Genomic DNA, 23,226 nt, shown 5'->3' with positions numbered 1-23,226 from the left:
AAACTCAGCTCTTAAGAATGAACTTCCAGAAACAAGAATGCCACTTCTCTGGTTGTACAGTTGCCCTAAGGGACCTTTTTGAGTAGCTTAAATTTGACATCTGCTATTATTGATGTTAATGAGGAAGCTCTGCATGCATATATATATATATATATATATATATATTATACACAGTACTGTGCAAAAGTTTTAGGGCACTTGTGAAAAATGTTGCATAGTGAGAATGTTTTCCAAAAGTAATGAAATAAATAGTTTTCATTTATCACTTAAATGTCATACAAAATCCAGTAAACATAAAAAAGCTCAATCAATATTCAGTGTGACCACCTTTGCCTTTAAAACAGCACCAATTCTCCTAGGTACACCTGGACACAGTTTTTCTTGGTTGTTGGCAGATAGGATGTTCCAAGCTTCTTGGAGAATTTACCACAGTTCTTCTATCTTGTCTCAGCTGCTTCTGTATCTATATGTAATCTCAGACTGACACGATGTTCAGTGGGGGGGCTTTGTGGGGGCCATGACATCTGTTGCAGGGCTCCCTGTTCTTCTGTTATAATCTTTTCTATTTGCAAAAGAAATGTTTGGGAGTCTAACATTTATATTTCCTATTGACACACTAAAGCTGAAGATATAAATAATCATCTTAAGACAAATGCTTTTGTGAAACGTCTTATGTGCCTAAGACTTTTGCACAGTATACATATATATATATATATATACATATATATATATATATATATATATATATATATATATATATATATATATATATATATATGTAGTATAAATGTAAAAGCAAAATTAGAGCTGTAATATTAGGCTACTAAGCACCGCATTGATAAATATCTGGCATTTTGTTTTCTCCTTTTGCTTAACTGACTTATCTGATGTTTGCATAATATGTAAACATGACTAAATGAATAGGACTTTGTCTTGGTGTTGTTCATGTTAACCCATTGATGTGTGATATACACCACGGTGGGCAGATGTTAAAAAGCCTTTTTTTTTTTTTTTTTTTTTTTAAACCTTACGCATAATTTTATATGACTGTCATTGTGTTTGTGTTTGTGTGTGTGTGTTTTTTTTTTTTTTTTTACATAACATAAATACAAAATGTCTTACAAAAGTGACGATGCACCATGTCGCTCTAGAATATTTACTACTTTATTCTATTGCAGTGGTCAGACATGCATATCTTTTAAAATACATAATTTTGGGGGAAAAACAATAAAATAAAATAAAAAAAGGAATTAGGAGTGATTATATTCTTGTTTTGAGATTTTTTTTTCCTACGTGATTTCATAACTCATGCATTAATTTAAAAAATAAAACAAAAATAAAATATCTAATAAAAATTTTTAATGTATAAACTAAAAATAAAATGAACAATATAGAGCAAAACTGCACATCTAAAGACTGCAATACAATGCATGTGTAATATTCACATATTGGCTAATCATTGAATAATTTCTAACATGGTCATGAGGTCATGCAATAATTTAATATGCAAAGTAGCTTGTTCTCTTGAGTCATCAGTTAATGTCCATCAGGGAAGCTCTTGTTGTTCACGCACTCGATAATGAGAAACAGGAACTAGATAAATAAACTGTAGTTAATTAAAACACTAACTGCATGTGTTGACGCTTGAGAGAGAATTAAGTTGATGTAAAAGTGTCACAGTTTGAGGTGTTGCGAGCGTATGTGGATGCTCCGCCTCCTCTCACTCTGAACACAAGCGTGTCTGAACACAGCTGAGGCGGGAGTCAGTCCGTCAATTTAACACATGGCAGTATGGATCCAGACTCGTTTACTTCAATGACACGAGCAGGGCAGCGACATAAGAGCTTCATTACCATAATATGAAATGATATAATGACAGCAGAGTAACTCAACGGACAGCAGAAGATCTTAAACAAGTAGGAGAATAACCACAGATCATAGACCTTTACGAGACAAAAGGTAAAGCTGCACATCTGCTCGTTTATTTATAAATATAAACTAAAGTATATAAATTCTATATAAAATAGTTTTGTAATGAATGCCTGTTTTTAACCCCCTCTCATTTTTGGAAATGTATTAAGTGTAATGATCAATTTTGAAAAGTGTTAATAGTTGAATAGTTGTACTGATGGTGAGCTAGTGTGTCTCAGCAACCTACACTGAAAATATGTACCAAAAAGTAGCATGGTATTCCTAGTACATTTTTGGGACATGGTACAATGGTAAATACCATGGTATTTTTTTGTTCAGTGTCAAAAAATAACGTATATATTTGAATTTCAGGGACATTTTTTTACCTTTATGCTGGATATTTTCTCATTTGTTGACTTCAATGTAATCAGTTTTTTAATACAAATTCTAAAGATTGAGAATATATTACATTTTACTCTAAAAATTCAATCAACAAACTCATATTTCATGCCATAATATGTATAACTAGGACTATATTATAGTAAACGGGCATTTTTGCCCTGAGCCCCCTTTAATTTCTGACCCTGACATATACAGTACTGTGCAAAAGTCTTAGGCACATAAGATGTTTCGCAAAAGCATTTGTCTTAAGATGGTTATTTATATCTTCAGCTTTAGTGTGTCAATAGGAAATACAAATGTTAGACTTCCAAACATTACTTTTGCAAACAGAAAAGATTAGAATAGAAGAACAGGGAGCCCTGCATCAGATGTCATGGCCCCCACAGAACATTGTGTCAGTCTGAGAATACATAAAGAGACAGAAGCAATTGAGACAGCCTAAATAGAAGAACCTTGTGGTGAATTCTCCAAGAAACTTGGAACATCCTGTCAACAACCAAGAAAAACTGTGTCCAGGTGTACCTAGGAGAATTGGGGTTGTTTTAAAGGCAAAAGTGGTCACACCGAATATTGATATTTTTTATGTTTACTGGACTTTCTTTGACATTAAATAGTTTTCATTTATTACTTATGTCATTATTTTTGAAGACATCCTCACTATGCAACATTTTTCCACAAGTGCCTAAAACTTTTGCACAGAACTGTATATATACATACACACATACAGTGCATCCGGAAAGTATTCGCAGCGCTTCACTTTTGCCACATTTTGTTATGTTACAGCCTTATTCCAAAATGGATTAAATTCATTATTTTCCTCAATTCTACAAACAATACCCCATAATGACAACGTGAAAGAAGTTTGAAATCTTTGCAAATTTATTAAAACAAAACCACACATGTACATAAGTATTCACAGCCTTTACTCAATACTTTGTTGAAGCACCTTTGGCACCAATTACAGCCTCAAGTCTTTTTGAGTATGATGCTACAAGCTTGGCACACCTATTTTTGGGCAGTTTCTCGCATTCTTCTTTGCAGGACCTCTCAAGCTCCATCAGGTTGGATGGAGAGTGTCAGTGCACAGCCATTTTCAGATCTCTCCAGAGATGGTCAGTAGGGTTCAAGTCTGGGCTCTGGCTGGGCCACTCAAGGACATTCTCAGAGTTGTTCCGTAGCCACTCCTTTGTTATCTTGGCTGTGTGCTTAGGGTCGTTGTCCTGTTGGAAGATGAACCTTCGCCCCAGTCGGAGGTCCAGAGCGCTCTGGAGCAGGTTCTCATCAAGGATGTCTTTGTACATTGCTGCATTCATCTTTCCCTCGATCCTGACTAGTCTCCCAGTTCCTGCTGCTGAAAAACTTCCCCACAGCATGATGCTGCCACCACCATGCTTCACTGTAGGGATGGTATTGGCCAGGTGATGAGCAGTGCCTGGTTTCCTCCAGACATGACACTTGCCATTCAGGTCAAAGAGTTCAATCTTTGTTTCTCATGGTCTGAGAGTCCTTCAGGTGCCTTTTGGCAAACTCCAGGCGGGCTGTCATGTGCCTTTTACTGAGGAGTTGCTTCTGTCTGGCCACTCTACCATACAGGCCTGATTGGTGGAGTGCTGCAGAGATGGTTGTTCTTCTGGAAGTTTCTCCTCTCTCCACAGAGAAATGCTGGAGCTCTGTCAGAGTGACCATCGGGTTCTTGGTCACCTCCCTGACTAAGGCCCTTCTCCCCCCATCGCTCAGTTTGGCCGGGCGGCCAGCTCTAGGAAGAGTCCTGGTGCTTCCAAACTTCTTCCATTTACGGATGATGGAGGCCACTGTGCTCATTGGGACCTTCAATGCTGCAGACATTTTTCTGTACCCTTCCCCAGATCTGTGCCTCAATACAATCCTGTCTTGGAGGTCTACAGACAATTCCTTTGACTTCATGGCTTGGTTTGTGCTCTGACATGCACTGTTAACTGTGGGACCTTATACAGACAGGTGTGTGCCTTTCCAAATCATGTCCAATCAACTGAATTTACCACAGGTGGACTCCAATCAAGTTGTAGAAACATCTCAAGGATGATCAGTGGAAACAGGATGCACCTGAGCTCAATTTTGAGTGTCATGGCAAAGGCTGTGAATACTTATGTACATGTGATTTTTTTTTTTAGTTTTTTATTTGTAATAAATTTGCAAAGATTTCAAACAAACTTCTTTCACATTGTCATTATGGGGTATTGTTTGTTGAATTGAGGAAAATAATTAATTTAATCCATTTTGGAATAAGGCTGTAACATAACAAAATGTGGAAAAAGTGAAGTGCTGTGAATACTTTCCGGATGCACTGTATATATATATTAAGGATGTAAATCTATTACAAAATGTTAACTAATTAAGTGCACAGTTTTCTGTGATTAATAACGATTAATCATGGTACATTAAAACAAACATCACAATATAATCATAAATATATTTAATTTTATACTTTGTCTCAGATACCTTGCAAGAAATTGTTTAGTCATCATTTATTTTAATTATTTAAATATCTATTAAAACGTTACATCGTTAAAATGTTCAGTCTTTTGCAGATAGAGTAAATCTTTGATACAAGTTTACATGCCATAAAATCAGTTGGCATACTGAAATTAAAAGTTGGGCAATATTTTGTGCAGTTTGCTTGTGGAGTTTTTTATTAATAGATTCAAATGATCTGAGAGAAAAAAAAAAAAAAAAAAAAAAAAAATATATATATATATATATATATATATATATATATATTGCATTTCTGTTTTTATTTTGTTATCTTTCTTGGTATAAAATTAAGAAAAATATTCTTAACTTCATGCCATAACATTGATTAAAGTGAAAGAGTACATATAGCTTAAACTTTTCAGTTAATATAGTAACTTTTACTTACAAATCTGATGTACATTGTATTTAAATACATTTATTAAAATTTAAATGAACATTTTATTGGAACCTTTCACATTCTGAACTTTTTTTTAATAAACTTTAGTTGATTTCTTAGAACACATTTAATCATGTGCCACATGAAATACAGAAGCCTTCCACAGGGAAGTTAAAGGCTTGCTATGTAGTCCATTGGTCAACATCACCTTAAAAATCAAAAGGTAAAAAAAAATTGTATCATGAACGGGTAATTTTGAGTAGAAAATGAACTGCAGACTTTACAAAACAAGACGTTATGAAATGTAACAACAAAATCCTCAATAAAAACTGTGTAAACAAATTTACAAACATCGAAACCATGCAAGCTCATTAATTATTTGAGCATGCTGGGAACAACTTAGAAAAGTTAAGTAAAATGTACTTCTTTTATTAACCTGTGAAATTTACTCAAATTAGAGAATAAATATGACAAGGTTTTCTACTTTAGGAGTGATACATGATGACACATTGTAAAGATAACAAACAGTTACAAATAATATTTTCTTATAAGCTAGAGCTTTCATCTTTGCATGTTTGAATCGAGTACAAATGTAGAATTTACTTAATATTTTCAAGTTCACACTTAAACTCACTTATTCAATGAAAAACAATAGAGAAGTTTCAGAAAGTGGAAAAAAAAGGATACTGCATTAATTGGAATAATTTTTTATTATTAGCAGAAATGAATGCATTACATTTCAATTTTACATGTTCAATTTTGCGATTAATAGTTGGTATTGTAGTTGGCATCACAGGTAAGTTTCAAGCCAGGTAAGTTTGATATATTTGGCAGTTTATTTAGAAATATACGGTAGCCTGCTATAAAATGACAAACATATGAATGAAGAAAAACTTGCTATAACCTGTGACAAAACAGGGTTGACCTGTTCAAAAAGCATATCATATTACTTCTGACTTTTTTGACAGACAAACAAGTTGCTTTCATAAAGTAGCCTATTATTCCTATAAATGCCTGTGATGCCCAGAATTGCTGTCTTGTTATAGGCTGCTCACTGGGGTTTTTATTGTCTTGTGAATTGTATAAAAATGAATGGAAAAACAGTTGTTACCTGTTATCCAATGATGAATTGAATTTTATTCATATAATGTCTCTCTAAAGCTTAGGTTTCAGCGCGTCACGGCTAATAGAAACTGATCAAGATAAGGGCATATCACACATCACTGTCATTGTGTTGTTTTCCATGTCCTGTTCCATTGTAGATGTTCATCTTTACACTCTACCTGTTCCTCTGGTCCTGGCTGTCATCCACTCACAGTCTGGAATTTCGCTATCATAACACAGTAGAAATAGAGCAGTACCTGAAAGACATCAACAGGACGTATCCAAACATCACATATCTACACAGTATCGGCCAGTCTGTGGAAGGTAAGACAGTCAAGGTGCTGCATTAAACACCATGTTAGACATCTGTTTGTCTATATAAACTGTAAGTTTATTTAGAAGTCCCTAGAACTTTCTTTTGTCTTTCCAAACCCATACACTGGAACTTTCTCTCTTCAGTAAAATACAAAAGAAGCTTTGAAGAATGTTTATGCCGCTTTCTTCACATGCACCATACCTTGGCCCCCAAAAGTATTTAGACACTTATGACCCATTAAAACATTTATATAAATGTCATTGCATTAGATAACAAAATATTAAACCACATGTCATTTATTTTAAAAGAGAGAAAAAAAGCTAGAACACTTTTAAAGCAAAACTGTTTAAATAGGTAGATACTAGACTCACTGAGCACTTTATTAGGAACACTATGGTCATCTGCTGTTGTAGCCTGTCCACCTCAAGGTTCGACATGGTTTGCGTTATCTGAGTTACCTTAGCCTTTCTGTCCGTTCGAACCAGTCTGTCCATTCTCTGTTGACCTCTCTCTTCAACAAGGCATTTCCGTCTGCAGAACTGCTGCTCACTGGAAGTTTTTTTGTTTCTGGCACAATTCTGAGTAAACACTAGAGACTGCTGTGTGTGAAAATCCCAGGAGATCAGCAGTTACAGAAATACTCAAACCAGCCTGTCTGGCACCAACAATCATCCCACGGTTGAAATCACTGAGATCACATTTTTTCCCATTCTCATGGTTGATGTTAACATTAACTGAAACTCCTGGCCTGTATCTGCATTATTTTATGCATTGTACTGCTGCCTTACGATTGACTGATTAGATAATCGCTTGAATAAGTATGGGTGTACAGGTCTTCCTAATAAAGTGCTCAGTGATTGTATATATACGGTTTACAATGAAAACAAAAGGTATTGTAATACTTTCTGGTTGTCAGACGTTAGTTGAACATGTCTATAGTTAATGCAGTGAACTACACCTGTGGTTACTATGCTACTCTGACACCTGTGTGAACTTGAGGGAAACTGACTTCCAACCAGTTAGTTATTACAAAAATGCCTGGTAAAGTGAAGTTAGTTCTGAGAAAGGCCCTAGCACCATTTGTATGCAGATTCCACTTCCTTTGGTATTTTGTTATTAAATACAATGACATTCATACATTTTAAGTGTGCCATAAGTGTCCAAATACATTTTGGAGCCAATGTATCATAGTGCTCTGTAAAGGAAATATAACCCTTCTCTTTTTTTCTCAGTTTCATGCTTCATTGGCATGAGAAATATTTGTATTCGTATTGCCAAGCATTTGCAGCATACAATTAAAACCGTGCTCACTCTTTCTTGTACTCGCTCTCTGATGTCTTTGGGACAACAGCATCTCTTAAGGCTCTGAATGGGCTGTATTACTCACATACAGTACCTGTACTTAAAAATACCAGATTACCTTGAAGCGTTTTGTGTGTGTCAGAGTCACTCCCATCTGCTCTTTCAGCCCTGCTACATGTAGATCATTATTAACAAAATATAAAACAATATCTGCACTTATTGAAGGTGATGTCCTACCAGTTTTATTACATTTCAAAATGGATCTTCTTTTGAGAGCACTGAGTGCAGCACCTGCTGAATTTGAGTTATGTACTGACAATGCCAGGAGCATTTTTATGTAACAATTATGGTCTTTGAAAGAGAGATTGTCTGTCCGTCCATCCATCCATCCACCCATCCATCCATCTGTTACTATGCCATCCATTCATCTGTTACTATGTAACAATCATGGTTTCAGTTTTGAAAGAGAGATTGTCTCTCCATCTATCCATCCATCCATCACACACCAGTTTCGAATCGGGCATAAATATAGCATCAAAAACTTTTTTGCATATATAAGCAAGAACACCCATTTGCAGTTATTAGTAAATAGGACTCAATACCACCCTGTTAGGTTTAGTATAATAGTAGGTGCACCAATTCTTGGTCTTCATGTCAGAGAAAACTATATTCATTTCATCACTTAGACACAACAGTTGATTGGGATCTTGGCATCTGGCCTAACATATGAGTCATCTTGCACCAAATACCAAAATGCTTGAAGTGTGGCAAAGCGGTTCCTATCAGTGGCAGAATCCAGTAAGATAACACAACTCTCTCGAACAAACTTAACGCCGTTTTCCCAGCTTTTACTTAGACTCACCAGTGTTACTCTTTTCAGACTTTGTGTTCCATTCACTTCCAGGCATACACATGCAAGAAAGTGGGAACACGAGCATATGCATATAAGTTTTGTCTTTTGCATAACAAAGTTCAAATTTTGTGTACTCCGACTTGTGAATTCATAAAGCTAAAAGGTGTTTGTCTAGTAGTGGATCTAAAAGTCACAGATTGATATACAGAATAAAAATGTCAAAGCTGCATGGTTTGTAGTGTTGCGGGATAGTGGGGGTATATAATATATTGTAACATTTTGAATGCAGTATTTTTGGTTATTTATTAAAACCAGAAGCCCCTTCATATCCTGTTGCCCACCCAGAGCAAAATGTTATTGCTCAGAGGTTGCTATTTCAATGCTCAGGAGACTTTAGTTCTCATTTATGTTAACATGTAATTGAAGTATCAACTTTATCTCTAATCTTTTTCCTTAAATTCCTTAGGAGAAATAAAAATAGATACAAGAGAGACAACTGTTGACTTAAATTAAAAGTGTAGAGCCATATGTAGATTGTATAGCTCAGATAATTTTGCACAGTTTTAGAGATTGTTGAGATCTCTTCTTATCCCTAGGGGAATCTTTTTCTCAAGAGGAAAATCGGAAGAAGCAGTTCAGCAAAAGGATCCTTTTGCTTTCCATTTAATCTAATTACTCAAATTAAAATTGAATTATTAAAAGAGATTTTGAAAATGAAAGTGATTCCTTTTCTTTGCATGATCTATGTAATTTTGTATTCTTAAAGGCTAGTGTGTCCACACATATAGCCCAACAAAAGGATCTACGGTGGCTATAATGCCACACTTCAAAGATCTGTCTCTAAGCCTATACGCCCATACTGAAAGAATGTTTTGATGCAGGCTGCATTGTTTGGAGCCATTTGAAAGGATAATTTGCTCATCCCATTTGTTATTTGAAAGGGAAATCAGTGCGCCTAAAGGTTTGCTGTTTTCCAAAGACGATCAGCCTGACAGAGTTAAACAGAGATGGTAAATACTGCCCGCACCGGAGCACAATGCATCTCCTGTGTCGAGAGATTGGTACAACAAATAAAGCTGACCTTTGATTTGCGTTTGGGAGAAGAAAAGAGAGGATAGTTTAGGAATTGATGGAAGAAGATTCCACACTAAAGGTTAAACTGATTTTAGTGTAACTTTGAAGTGTAACCCATCTTGGTCCTATGTTATATAAAAGCTTCCTGTAATTCACATTCAATTTAATTGAAAAATTCCTTCCTAAGGGCATTTTTTTAAATTCATTATTTAATTTCACACTTAAAGTATTTTTGCTAAGTGGCCACAAAATAGCTACAGTGTTTAAGATTACAGTGTGATAGAGACATTGGTTTATCTCGGCAAAGGTGATGCAAGTCCGTGACATTTTAAGTTAATTCGCTCCCTGGATCAGGTTGCACTCTTGGCTCGACACAAAACCATCATTGAGCAGAGCTCATAGGCTGCCAAGTCTCTCTCCCTCACCCTTCTGTCTCCTGATCTTTTCTCCTGATTTAGATGCTAAAATGCCATTGTACGCATTCTCTCAACCTCTATTTCTATAAGGGTGGTCCTCCATATGCTATATGGACCAAATCTCTTTTTCTTCAACTCAAGACATGCGGAGTGCCCCAAGGGTCACCACTAGGCCAACTTTAGTTTATTAAAGCCCAGTGGCGATTTCTCAGGGCCAGCAAAGCCTTCTCTGCTGGCGTAACATGCCTAATAAATAAATATTTTTTCATCCATTGATCTTTTTGCCTATGTATTTTCAATCACTTTCCACTCCTAATTCATCTACAAATGAAGAGCAAAAAACAAAAAGGTTATCCAGTCAGTATTTATTCCTCGATGCTTACAAGCGAAGTGTGACAACTGTTTCACAAATCGCATGCCCGAAGCCATGCTCCTTAGCCAAAGCAGTGCGTGAGTCTGAGCTCCACCCCGTCAGGCCTTCAGAATTTCCACAGAATCCCTCAACACTGCAGTGAATAGGCATCTAAAGTCAGATTGTCTGATTCATTAGCCAATCATATTGATTTATTTGTTCTTGGTGGGTGTGGTCTTTAGGCTATGTCGCAGTCCAGGCCTTCTAGCTTGCCTTGAGTGACGCAATCACGCTTTAAGTGATGTACGTAATTTGAAAGTGAAGAGCGTGAGATGCTGACGAGTCGGCTGTCATTGCCACATCATCATTGAGAAAGAGATCCTTATGGATTTAAAAACCTGAGATGTTCTGCATGATCGTGCAATTGATTAATTAAACAGGAAAGGAGGGCTGATTTTTACTTCAAGCAAATTGGTAAGTGCTTTTTGCAATGTTATAGCAACATCAGGAGTTTTCTAAGTGTAAATTAGGCTGCTTGAGCGTTCAGTGTCGGATCAAGTTTTTAAAAGTAACCATGTACCCTGACAAAGCAAAATCGCAAATAAGAGCTTTTTCTTGGTATTAGTCCTCCTTTGTTGTGGCTTTTGTGTGTGGATGTGTTTTTAAAATGTCAGTTAGTATTATTACTAATTGTGTCTTATTCATTGTGAAACTGTGTTTTCTTAATGGCATGAATCACATTGAAGGCCTAGACTTAAAATGCACGGGCCGTGGCTGTTAAAACCTCAAGTAAACTTCTGCTTCCCCAGTCAAAGATCTCCATCTACTAATGCAAGTAGTGTCCAAAGATAATCCAAGGACACTGTGGTACAACAAAGACTTTTATTTAGTTTAATGAAGAATTTGATTAGTCCTTAATCTCTTGGAAGCCTTTGTTACTGGTTGACTGTGGTGTTACTGGTTGACTGTGGCGTGACAATTTACAACCCCATTCCTAAAATCACTTCAAACCTCAAAGAGAGTGTGTGGCCATTGTGGGCTCTTGCCCCATCAAGCTAACCCATTGTCCTAATCCCTTTGTGTTGCCTATTTAAGGCAAGGAAATGAGAGACCAAAGTTGAGGAGAGGTAATCCTGGACACCACCTGCTTAGCTTGGAAGACCGTCCTCGTTTGGTGACCTCACCTTGTATGTCTAATCAGTGGTACAGAAAGTGGGAGGTGTGCACGATAAACATTGATAACGGGTTTGCAAGAGAAAAAAACCCTGGCAATACAGTAGCTTATTTGATTGCAGAAAATAATGAGGACTCACGATGAGGTACATATTTAAAGGAATATTCCGGGTTCAATACATATTAAGATCAATTGGCAGCATTTGTGGCATAATTTTTATCACCACAAAAAATTATTTCAACTTGTCACTAAAATTGAGGTTTCAGTTACATTTACTCTGGAAGTGAATGGTGAATGGGGCCAATTTTTGTAGGGTTTAAAGGCAGAAATGTGTAGCTTATAATTTTATAAAAGCACTTCCAGTAGACTTATTCTTTTGTTAAAATGTGTGTATTATTTGAACTGTAAAATTGTTTAAATCATTATTTTTTACAGTCATTTTAGGGTTTATGCAGTCACCTCGATTGAGCTTTACTTGCATTAAACCCGGAATTTTCCTTTACTAAAAATAAATTGAGACTCAATATCTATTCATAAATGTTGACAGTTTTTAAACATTTCTTGTTGCTTTGTACTCTCAAAGACATCATTAGTGAGGCAAAAACTTGTTTGAAAAACACTTTGGTGTAAAGTTGGACCTGTCACTTAAAGGTAGACTTATTCCATATAAGCAAATTGTCCAGTAGTCACTGGTTGATGCTGCGAAAGATTGCGGCAATGGGGTCAAAGTAAAAAAATAAATAATCTTTGCATCCAGGGCAAACCTGAACTTGATGCTTGGCTCCATGTGAAAACCCCTTAATGGGGCGGTTGGTTCTTGGGTACTTTTTAGCAATCAAATTTAAGTTCTGCCTTTACAATCTCACCAAAAATGTATACTCGATCCAAGATCACTCCGACTCTTTTGTAGCTTTGGGAATAAAAGTCCAGGTACATTTATAGCAGGGCTTATTTTATGGGATTCAATTGGAGTTTAATTGGAGTGTATTGCATTAGAAGACCATTTATTTTGCAGATGATATAGAGCTTTGACTGTAAATCAGAATTTTTCCATTTAGGGGTTCTGTATGAACAGGACTTGCTTTCGAAATGTTGGCAAATCAGCTCTGACAATAAAATAAAAAACAAATAAAAGAAAAATCCAGAAATGTTCTGTATCGATGGTATGTGTAAACAAAGGCATAACATTAACGGTTCCTGCAGGTAGGATGCTTTGACATAAGTACGATTCAGATTCAGTTTAACCCAATCGCTTTTCATTCAAATTTTGATAGAGGTGATGAAAATACAGACATAATAATGGTCAATCTGGATTATATTATTCCCCTACGGGGTAGTTTATGTTTGTTTTTCCCTTTTTGTATTAATAAATTCCCCTTTGTTTTAACTCTGCATTTGGGTCCTGAGCATTCTATGCATCCCTCTGACATAAACATTCAGCATGAAAATGCAGCAAATATTGTGAATGTTTAGCTCCAAAAAAAAAATATATGCCCTGCTATTTGATCAAACTGGTAGTAATCTACTATATGTCCGGTGGAACTTTGTTAAATATAATTTCCAGCAAATTGCCTAGCATTAGAGAGTTTTTGGTGGTGTTGTGTGAATTGAAAACTGGAAAGCCGTTGCTTGTTTGAATATCAGGTACTGTAGTATCTGCATCTGGTAATTTTATGGCAATTTAACGGGTTTTATGTGTAAGTCATTGAAGATGAGAAGACCAATAGCACTTATTGGAGGTGGAGAACCTGACACAGTGGAGTGTTTCACTTAATGTCAACAATACCACAGTGCTCACTATGGATTTGGGAGAGAAAACAAAGAACTACAATCCCATTTTGATCAATGCGGCTCCTGTGGAGAGACTGAAAGGCTTTAAGTACTTCAGAGGCCACACCTCAGAGGACTTGCCATGGACCACACATACGCCAGCGTAGCTGTGAGATGTCACAACAGCGCTACTACATTTAGTGCCTGGGGAAGTTCAGGATAGGTCCCCTCTGTCTAGTGCAGAGGGCGGAGAGGTCACATGAAGTTATCACTGGGGCTGGACATTACATTAGGCTAGAAAAATCACTAAAAATCGTAAATCCCACAAATAATGCTCTCTTCTCATTGGTGTGGTCGGGTAACTACCACAGCCTTAGAGCCAAAACTGAGTACTGTTTAATCAATACTTATGGCCAATATATAGTGATGGACTTTAATGCCCTACAAAGCCAAAATGTAGTAAATATGCCAGCACTGAAACACTTCAAGGTTTTTTGTCTGTCTAGTCAAATTTGGATTATAAAATAGTCTCACTCTGTTTTCTCTAGAAATTAATAAACTGGAATCACAAACTGTAAAAATCATGGAAAAGTCATGGAAATTCATCTGTCAAAAATAGTGGGAACCCTTTATACATGTAAGTCAGCAGTCACCAATTAGCGGACCGTGGTCCGAGTCCGGACCTTGGCTTGTTTCCATCCGGACCATGAAATAATGACAACGGTTGTCCTATCTTAACGTTTCTACAGTTTTAGTGAGCAGTGCGTCAAAACAATGGAGCTATACACACACACCACAAGCACTCAGGGGCGATCAGCGCTATATCATCTTTTTCTCAAGCGCCGAACACGCTTCATTCCTGCTCTGTGCGTGTTGCCTCTCTCCCTCGCGATTTGAGTTCCAGCCCATTTATATTTAACTTAAGCAAACAGTGTTTTTAAGATGTAAATTGTTAGTTTGTTATAAGATTCTCACTTTAGGAAAATATAAACATGGTCCATTCAGACTTTTACATTTTCTAAATTTTCTCTCAGGGGTTACCCCTGAACCCCCATACAGTAACCTATATTTTCTCAGTCAAAAGTATTCCTATGTCCCATACATAGGTATCTGAATGAAAAAATAATGAAAAATAAATATAAAAATAATCAAACACAAAAACTGGACTGCTGTCACCCAGCTTGAAAACAAATGTTGATCTTATCTTGCAATATTAATATACAAGTTCCCTCGACTAATGAACTTTATGAAATATATTAGCCTAATCTTTTGGTAGAAAAGATCCCTCACACCCAACTGCTTTGGCTTTGTATCTGGACCAGTAACCACATCTCTGCTTTGAAGAGACTATTTTGACTGTTTAATTTCTTTTTTTCTTTTACAAAATACTATTGCTGCTAATGTGGAAAGTTATAATAACTATTCACACACACACAAAAAAAACATAATTTCAAACCATACTGACTGCTGACACCGTGTAAGTTATTTTCCAGACATTTGCTGGGAAGGAAATGTAGAGAAAGGACCTCTTGAAACTTTAATTTAATACCCCTGATGTAAGTGATAATGTGCAGTCGGCTAGTTTAAATGTCAACTTAAATAAAATAGATAAATATATGGACATGAAATATTTTAGTTTAAATTTTATAAAGAATTAATTGTAGAAGTGATAATATAAGTGACAATTTACAGCCAGGTTTATTAGATGCAGCCTAACTAAATAAATACATACATACATAAATGGACATGAAATACTTGAGTTTCAATTATTTCAAAAATTACTTGAAGACAAAGTCATGTAATAAATATATGAATGTACATCTTCACATTGCTCTGGTATAAACATTTCGGTTAATGTTCTGTATATTTTGTATGTTTGTCCCATTGAAATGTATTTATCGTGTATTGATTGTCCTCTTGATTGAACATGTGAGAAATAAACTTTGAACTTTGAACCACTGACTTCACTTTGCTGTAATTACAGCAACCATCACCATTTATAGCTCTGAAGGAAAAAGTTATCAATACAATTGTACAGAAATAGTTGGTAATGAACTTTGATAAAGGTTTGGAAGACTTTTTTCTTCTCAAGCTAGTCTTGAATATTTATTTCCACCAGTTCACCCGAAGCAAGGGTGCTTAAACTTGCTCCATGAATGTGAGACATCCATATACAATAGCACTCTGAGAGATGGACAGAGAGAGAGAGAGAGAGAGAGAGAGAGAGTGAATGAGAGCTAGGCGTGAGATTACATAGGATTGGGTTGCCGGTTTCCAGCCCAAACTGTGCAAAAACATTATTTGAGTGTCAGGTTGTCTATGAAAACAGCTAAACATTAATCATGTGACCAGCATAAGGTCCACCGACACTTAATTCAGTTGCAAATGCATCAGTTCACAACTCATTGAAACATTTGTTTGAAGTTGATTAACATTTACATTTTGTCTTTCTAGGAAGAGAACTCTGGGTCTTGATACTGGGTCAACATCCCAGAGAACACAGAACGGGCATCCCAGAATTTAAATATGTGGGCAACATGCACGGTAACGAGGTAATGCATAGGGACATGCACACACTGTTGCAGCTGTTTTTCTTAGTTATTCATTAAAAAAAAAACAAACAAACAAAAAAACGAGGACTTAAAGGGATAGTTCTCCCAAAAATGCAAATTCTGTCAATATATTGTTTCAAACCTGCATGAATTTATTTATTTTGTGGAACACAAAAGATGTTAGGCAGAATGTTAGGGACTGACAGCTCAGTCACCATACATTTTCATTGCATGAAAAAAAAAACACACACACACAGAAATAAATAAAATTAAAGCGAATGGTGACTGAGGCTAACATTCTGCCTTACACCTTTTGTGTTCCACGGAAGAAAGAAAGTCATGCAGGTTTGAAACAACATGAGGGTGATTAAAAAATGACATAATTTAAATTTTTCTGTGAACGTTCTGTTTTGCAATAGTTTTTAACAAAACCTATAGTGTGCCTAGGTTTCAAAATAAAACCGATTCTGAAAGACGCAGCCTTGCATGTCAGTTTTCTTTAGACAAAGCTAAATTTGGAATTGGGGGCTTTCTTAAATAGATCCGACTCTGCGTTTGTTTAGTTTTTTGTTGTTGTTTGAGAGAGAGGGGCCAGTGGCGGTCTGAAGGGGCGTATTTGGTGAACAGTGTGTGGGAAAGGGGGTCCGTGTACAAAAGCATTTCAGTTCACAGAACCGACCCAGGACAGCAGTGACATGCAGTGGACTGTGACCCTCACTGGAAAATTTCAGGGTGGGGTATCGAGGGGGGATCTTTTCACTAGTTTGCTCTGCCTCCATGCCCGGTCAGATCTATTGTGAATTCAGTACTTCCTGTCTTTGTGTGGGGACTAAACTAAATTTGCTCAAGAGGAACTCTGAATGGAATCACTATTAAAAGAAGTTGGGGTAGTTGAAAAAGCTTTAGGTGAAAGATTGTTGGCTGAAGTGTGTAATTTTTGCAATGTTAAAAGGGATAGTTTACTCAAAAACTAAAATCATGTCATCATTTACTCTTGTTCTGAACCTGTATGCCCTTTTTTCCATGGAACACAAAAGTAGATGTTTGGCATAATGTTAAGGACAGAGTGGCACAGAATTACACACTCTCACCTTTAAAGACTTAATGCATAATAAATCATAATACATTGCTCTGTTGGCCTTTGGTCTTTGGTCAAATTATTGTTATTTGAGGGGCTCTCTCATCAAATATTAATGTATGCAATTAATTTGATTAATTAATCGTTTTTTGATGAGAACTCATTGAAGTAGTTTAAGCAGTTCTGAACATTTTCTTTCAAATTGTAATAGTAATTTTTCATGTTATTAATGTCCTGACTATACACTGTGATCAGTTGAATGCCACTTTGGTGAATAAGAGTACCAATTTCTTTCCATAAGAGCAAAACCTCTACATTATTCCAAACTTTTGGCCGCCAGTGTATATAGTTGTAAATCTGAATATATACTGATAGTTATACATTTAAATAGCCTATGTTTTTGTAAATCCAAATATAGTTATATATCCAGAATAGATAGTTGTAAATCTGAATGTATAGTTATAAATCCATAATAAATAATTATACAAATAATGAATATAAATAGAATATGTATATGTGATGCAGAATAGTGGGCTTGCCATTTGCGGAATCTTGCAAATGGCAAGAGTGATAGTTTATAATTTACATTGATGGGAAGGAGCAATGTTCACTATTACAGAATGTGAAATAGTGAATAGTCAAGATTGCAGTTTGTGCATAAATATGTAGACATTACTAGTCATATAAGCATTACCCATCCACATCTACTATATGATTAATCTTATGGTGAGGTGTGCCAAACCTTTGCAAACACCACTACAGAGCATCAATGGTGTTCTGAGTTTCTTAAATGACACCATAAGACACAACATCATCCCTTTATGTAAAGCTGAATAGAAACAAGTCTCTTTAAACATGTAGATAAAGAGATCATACAGACAGTAAACACAGACAGGGCTAATGTGGATCACTGTGAAATTGTACTACATTATTGCATTATGTCAAATTAAAGTGAATAATTACATTACGTTGAGCCACATTCATGAAACACGAGCAGATCAAATTTCAGTGTCAAATGTGTTTAAATCCATTCTTACACAATTGCAAATATGATTATTTACAAAAAACATGGTTTTACAAATGATTACACAAATTAGTTCTGCTCGTGTTTCGTTAATGTGGCCCAAGTCGGTTGACAGAGGTTTGCTCATTTATAGAATGGTATTGCCATGCTACGCTTGCAGGTGTTTCAAAGTGTTTTAAAGTGCTATTTTTGCTGTAGACAAGTTTGCATGCAACGTCTATACACATAAGTGTATAATGACATTGTAGTGCTTGCAGGGTTGACAGCTTTTTTGATATGTAGTTTTGTTTCGGTTTGCCGCTCATTTGCAGTGGTTTCACGCGTCTGATTATATACTGATATGAGTAAAGGAGAAATTGTACATTTTCTGTGAGTAAATATATTAAATTAATAGAAAAATAACATGCATTGTTTATTTAAAAATTTACTTGGGTGTTTTAGCGTATATTCGAAAAATAATGCATTACTATAATTGTTACTTCCAATAGATCAAATTTCTGTGTAAATGGTTCAATTGTTATAATTTGTCATTTTTTTTCAGATGCTTGCCCATGCAAAATTTGCCCTCTCAGTGCTAGGGTGTCGTGAGTGGTTGCCAGGGCATTGCTATGTGGTTGCTAAAGTGTTCTGGGCTTAGGGCTGTGTATGATACAGATTTCCCGATTCGATTCCAAATCACAATCTCTCTCTCTCTCTCTCTCTCTCTCTCTCTCTCTATATATATATATATATATATATATTCTTTTTTTTGTGAATTTGGTCACATTTCTTGTTTTGGCTAAGATTAGGCTTATTATTTTTAAATATAATTTGGCAACCCTGTACAATAAGGTTCATTTGTTAAGATTAGTTAACATGAACTAACAATGAACAATTGTATTTTTATTAACTAATATTAACAAAGATTAATAAAGGCTTAAAATTATTTGTTCCTGAAACCATTAACATTAAATAATGTTAACAAAATAACCTTATTGTAGTGTTAACTTTAATTTAATCTAATTACAAATACTTTCTTTTTGTTCTCTGATTATGTAATCCAGATTACATGTAATCCATTACTGCTCAGCACTGTGTATATATATATATATATATATATATATATATATATATATATATATATATATACACACACACACACACACACACACACACACACACACACACCGATGAGCCAAAATATTATGACCATCTGCCTATTATGCTATTGGTCCTCTGCGTGCCGCCAAAATAGCACCGACCCGCCAAGGCATGGACTCTACAAGATCCCTGAAGGTGTCCTGTGGTATCTGACACCAAGACATTAGCAGCAGATCCTTCAAATCCTGTAAATTGCGAGGTGGAGCTGCTGTGGTTCGGACTTGTTGTTCCAGCACATCCCACAGATGCTCAATCGGATTGAGATCTGGCCAATTTTAAGGCCAGGGCAACACCTTGAACTCTTCATCATGCTCCTCCAACCAACAGTGTGTGCAGTGTGGCAGGGGCGCATTATCCTGCTGAAAGAGGCCACTGCCATCAGGGAATACCATTGCCAAGAAGGGGTGTAGCTGGTCTGCAACGATGTTTGGGTAGGTGGAACGGGTCGAATTGATGTCCACATGAATGGCCAGACCAGGACCGGGAACGGGTTTCCCAGCAGAGCACTGTCCAGAGCATGACACTCCCTCCACCAGCTTGTTGACTTCCCACAGTGCATCCTGGTGCCATCACTTCCCCAGGTAAACTGCGCACATGTACACAGCCGTCCACGTGATGTAAAAGAAAACGGGACTCATCGGACCAGGCGACCTTCTTCCACTGCTCTAAGGTCCAGTTCCGACGCTCGCGTGCCCATTGTAGGTGGATAGAGGTCATCATAGGCACTCCGGCTGGGCTACGAAGCACCATACGCAGCAGGATGCGATGCACTGTGTGTAGTGACACATTCCACCCGTAACATCATTACAATTGTCTGTGACTTGTGCCACAGTAGACCTTCTGTCAGTTTGAACCAGACGGGATAGCCTTCGATGCCCTCGTGCATCGATGAGCCTTGGGCACCCAACACCTGTTTGTGGTTTGTCCCTCCTCGAACCACTGTCGGTAGGTACTCACCACTGCTGACCAGGAGCACCCCACAAGCCTTGCCATTTCAGAGATACTCTGACCCAGTCATGTGGGCATAACAATTTGGCCCTTGTCAAAGTTGCTCAGGTCCTGCCCATTTCTCCTGCATTCAACACGTTGACAACGAGAACTGATTGTTCACTTACCATCTAATCAACCTAGACCTTGACATGTGGCCTTGTTAGGAGATGATCAACATTATTCACTTCACCTGTGAGTGGTCATAATGTTTTGGCTCATCAGTGTGTATATATATATATATATATATATATATATATATATATATATATATATATATATATATATATATATTTATATATATTTATATATATATTTACAGTGCTGAGTAGTAACACTGACTACTGACTGAGTAGAAAGGGTAAAAATCGTTCTTGGGATTTTAAGAACCGATATCGGGATCGTTCAAATGAACATAGTGATTAATTGGAAAAACAATATTCCTGGGTGGTTGTTAGTATATTGCTATGCAGTAGAAAGGGTGTTTTGGGTGGTTACTAGGGCATTGCTGTGGTTGCTAGCCCACCTCCAAGTCTCTATAATATTCTGGTCTCTAGATATGGCTCAGGTCTATGGGATTGTTTTGCCTATTTTATTGTTCGCCATGTAAAAAAACTTCCAATTTGCTTAGAAAAGTAATAGCAGCTACATGATTTCCAATGAGGTATCATTCATGTCCATAGCACAAATGGTGTGGGATGAGTTAAGTGACAAAGTTGAATCTCTCAGGGATTTGTACAAACCCCTAACCCCAAGTATGTGTAATAGTAAGTGATGCTTGCCTTAGCAAAAACCACTTATTAATAGAAAAGTTACTATTTTGAAAAATGTACTTTGGTATTGCAGTGTAAATTCAAAAAGAAACGTGTTATTTTCCTTGTTTCTTCCAAAAAAGAAATCAGATTGCACAACACATGTTACTTGCCCTAACACTGAGAGCTATTCATGGGAAAGTTGAAGTCCAGTGAATGTATAACACAGGGTCAAATGCCCTTTGGCTGGGAGAGTTAGTGTAGTTTGACTTGCTTGTCTTTTTCCAGCTCTGGTTTTACATCTATCTTAAATTATTCTGCTCCACGCTGCTCAAGCCAGACCCAGCCCACTGCCTGCGCAAGCTGCATGCTGCATGAAAGCGCAATTGTGAAAATACAGCCTGCTTTGAGTCCGACCGGAGATTTTCAACAGTGGATGTCTTCTCCCACTCTCTCTCTCTTCCTCACTCTCTCACACACACTCTCTCGATTTTGCTCTCAGTGTTTTTTAATGCCAGCTTGATCTGATTTAGGGATAGTTCAAATTTTATTAGGGGAGTTAAGCCAAGCCAGACTTTGGGTGGCCTTGACAGAGTAAAGTGTGTTTGTGTGTTTATCTAGCACAATCCTGTTGTTGTCCACACGCCAAGTGAGACACAGACAGATTGCACACATGCCAACTTAAACAAGCAGCCCACGTGCCTTAGTTATCTATGGAATGATGGCAGGAATAGATCTATAAATAATCTCCAATGGTTTAGTTATTCATCATTCATATGATTTTTGACTATTGACATTTTTTCATTCATTTACATTTACACTTGTTCATTTAGCATATGCTTTTCTCCAAAGCAAAAAATAAATAAATAAAAAAATAATAATAAATGCCTTGATTATAATGTCTGGTCTAAAGTGGAGCTTGTTCTGACCAAGAACCACCCACTTACACAGAGGAGTAAAAGTAATCCTGTACTGATTACAAATTACAAAGCTACAGTTGTAATCAGAAACATAATATTTTAGATTACACTTTAAGGTAATCTAATCTGACTACTTTTGAATTACTCGATAAAACAAATCATTAATTTTAAATGTATTATATACCAAATGTATTAAGTTAACACTCCTTTTGTTAAACATTAGTAATAAACAAAAAAACACTGCTGTTGCATGCAAAACAGTATTACAAATTTATTGATACAATGTTTTGGTCATGCAACCTACATTGGGCATGTTTAATGTTAATTTTAAGAGCATAATAAGTAAGGGTGTAAATCGGACGTTTCATCACGATACGATCTTATATCGATTCTCTTGGCCTGCGATCCGATATTTGCCGATATGTCAAAGTCTGCCGCAATACGATTTCGATTTGATTCGATTCAGGGCCCTGCGATTGATATTCTGATATTATGTGCCTATTTTTCCCACAGTCAATAAAAAAAAGTTTGCCCTCAAATGCAACCAAAATATAATTTAAATATTTTATTGAGCTCTCTGAAAAGTGCAAATTTAGTATCCACATTGGGACATCCACAACAAAATAAGGTACTTCTAAGGTACGCTTTTCGCGGGAAGCCCGGTTGACGCACGCACACTGATAGCAGACCGCAATTTGGCTTCACAGACCCTGCGCACATCCTTATCCCACATGAAAAGCGTATTTAGTGCTCATAAATTGAAATGAATGTAATAAGGTTGCTTCATCGCCTGATGGAAATGCATACGGACGTGGCTGACATGAGAGTATTAAAATAAAGGTGCATCTTAAAAAAAATGTCTATATCGATATTTACACGTTGTATCGATAACATTAGATCATTGGTTATTGGATCAATGCATTGATTCCGATCGATGGATTGTTACACCCATAATAATAAGCAAATTACACACTAGTTATTGCCGTTGGTTGATTTGTAATAAAAAATTTAATCATGTAATCCATTAAAAAGTAACTAATCTGATTACACACATTTTACAATGTAATGTAATCTAGTTACAAGTGCTCGATTTTTATTATCTAATTACATAATCCAGATTACATGTAATTCGTCACTGCCTAACACTGGTGTTGACTTTGCGGTAAGAATTTCTGTCCATCCAAAAGTAGCACTGATTAATTGTTCCTACTT

At 36.4% G+C, this 23,226-nt stretch overlaps 1 protein-coding gene across 1 annotated transcript in view; it reads left to right on the top strand.

Annotated features, from left to right (window-relative positions):
- Positions 1 to 1,776: 1,776 nt before the first annotated feature.
- LOC127435415 (carboxypeptidase M-like) overlaps positions 1,777 to 23,226 on the top strand; it is an 82,280-nt gene continuing 60,830 nt past the window's right edge. The window contains exons 1-3 of the mRNA XM_051688894.1: positions 1,777 to 1,959; positions 6,463 to 6,628; positions 16,016 to 16,113. Of these exons, the coding sequence (XP_051544854.1) occupies positions 6,463 to 6,628; positions 16,016 to 16,113 (264 nt within the window). The 5' untranslated portion in view covers positions 1,777 to 1,959. The remainder of the gene's footprint in view (positions 1,960 to 6,462; positions 6,629 to 16,015; positions 16,114 to 23,226) is intronic.

The sequence above is a fragment of the Myxocyprinus asiaticus genome, chromosome 45 (genome assembly GCF_019703515.2).
Source record: "Myxocyprinus asiaticus isolate MX2 ecotype Aquarium Trade chromosome 45, UBuf_Myxa_2, whole genome shotgun sequence".
Classification (NCBI taxonomy): domain Eukaryota; kingdom Metazoa; phylum Chordata; class Actinopteri; order Cypriniformes; family Catostomidae; genus Myxocyprinus; species Myxocyprinus asiaticus.
The sequence above is the reverse complement of the archived record's forward strand: the minus strand, read 5'-3'. Positions and strand labels throughout refer to the sequence as shown.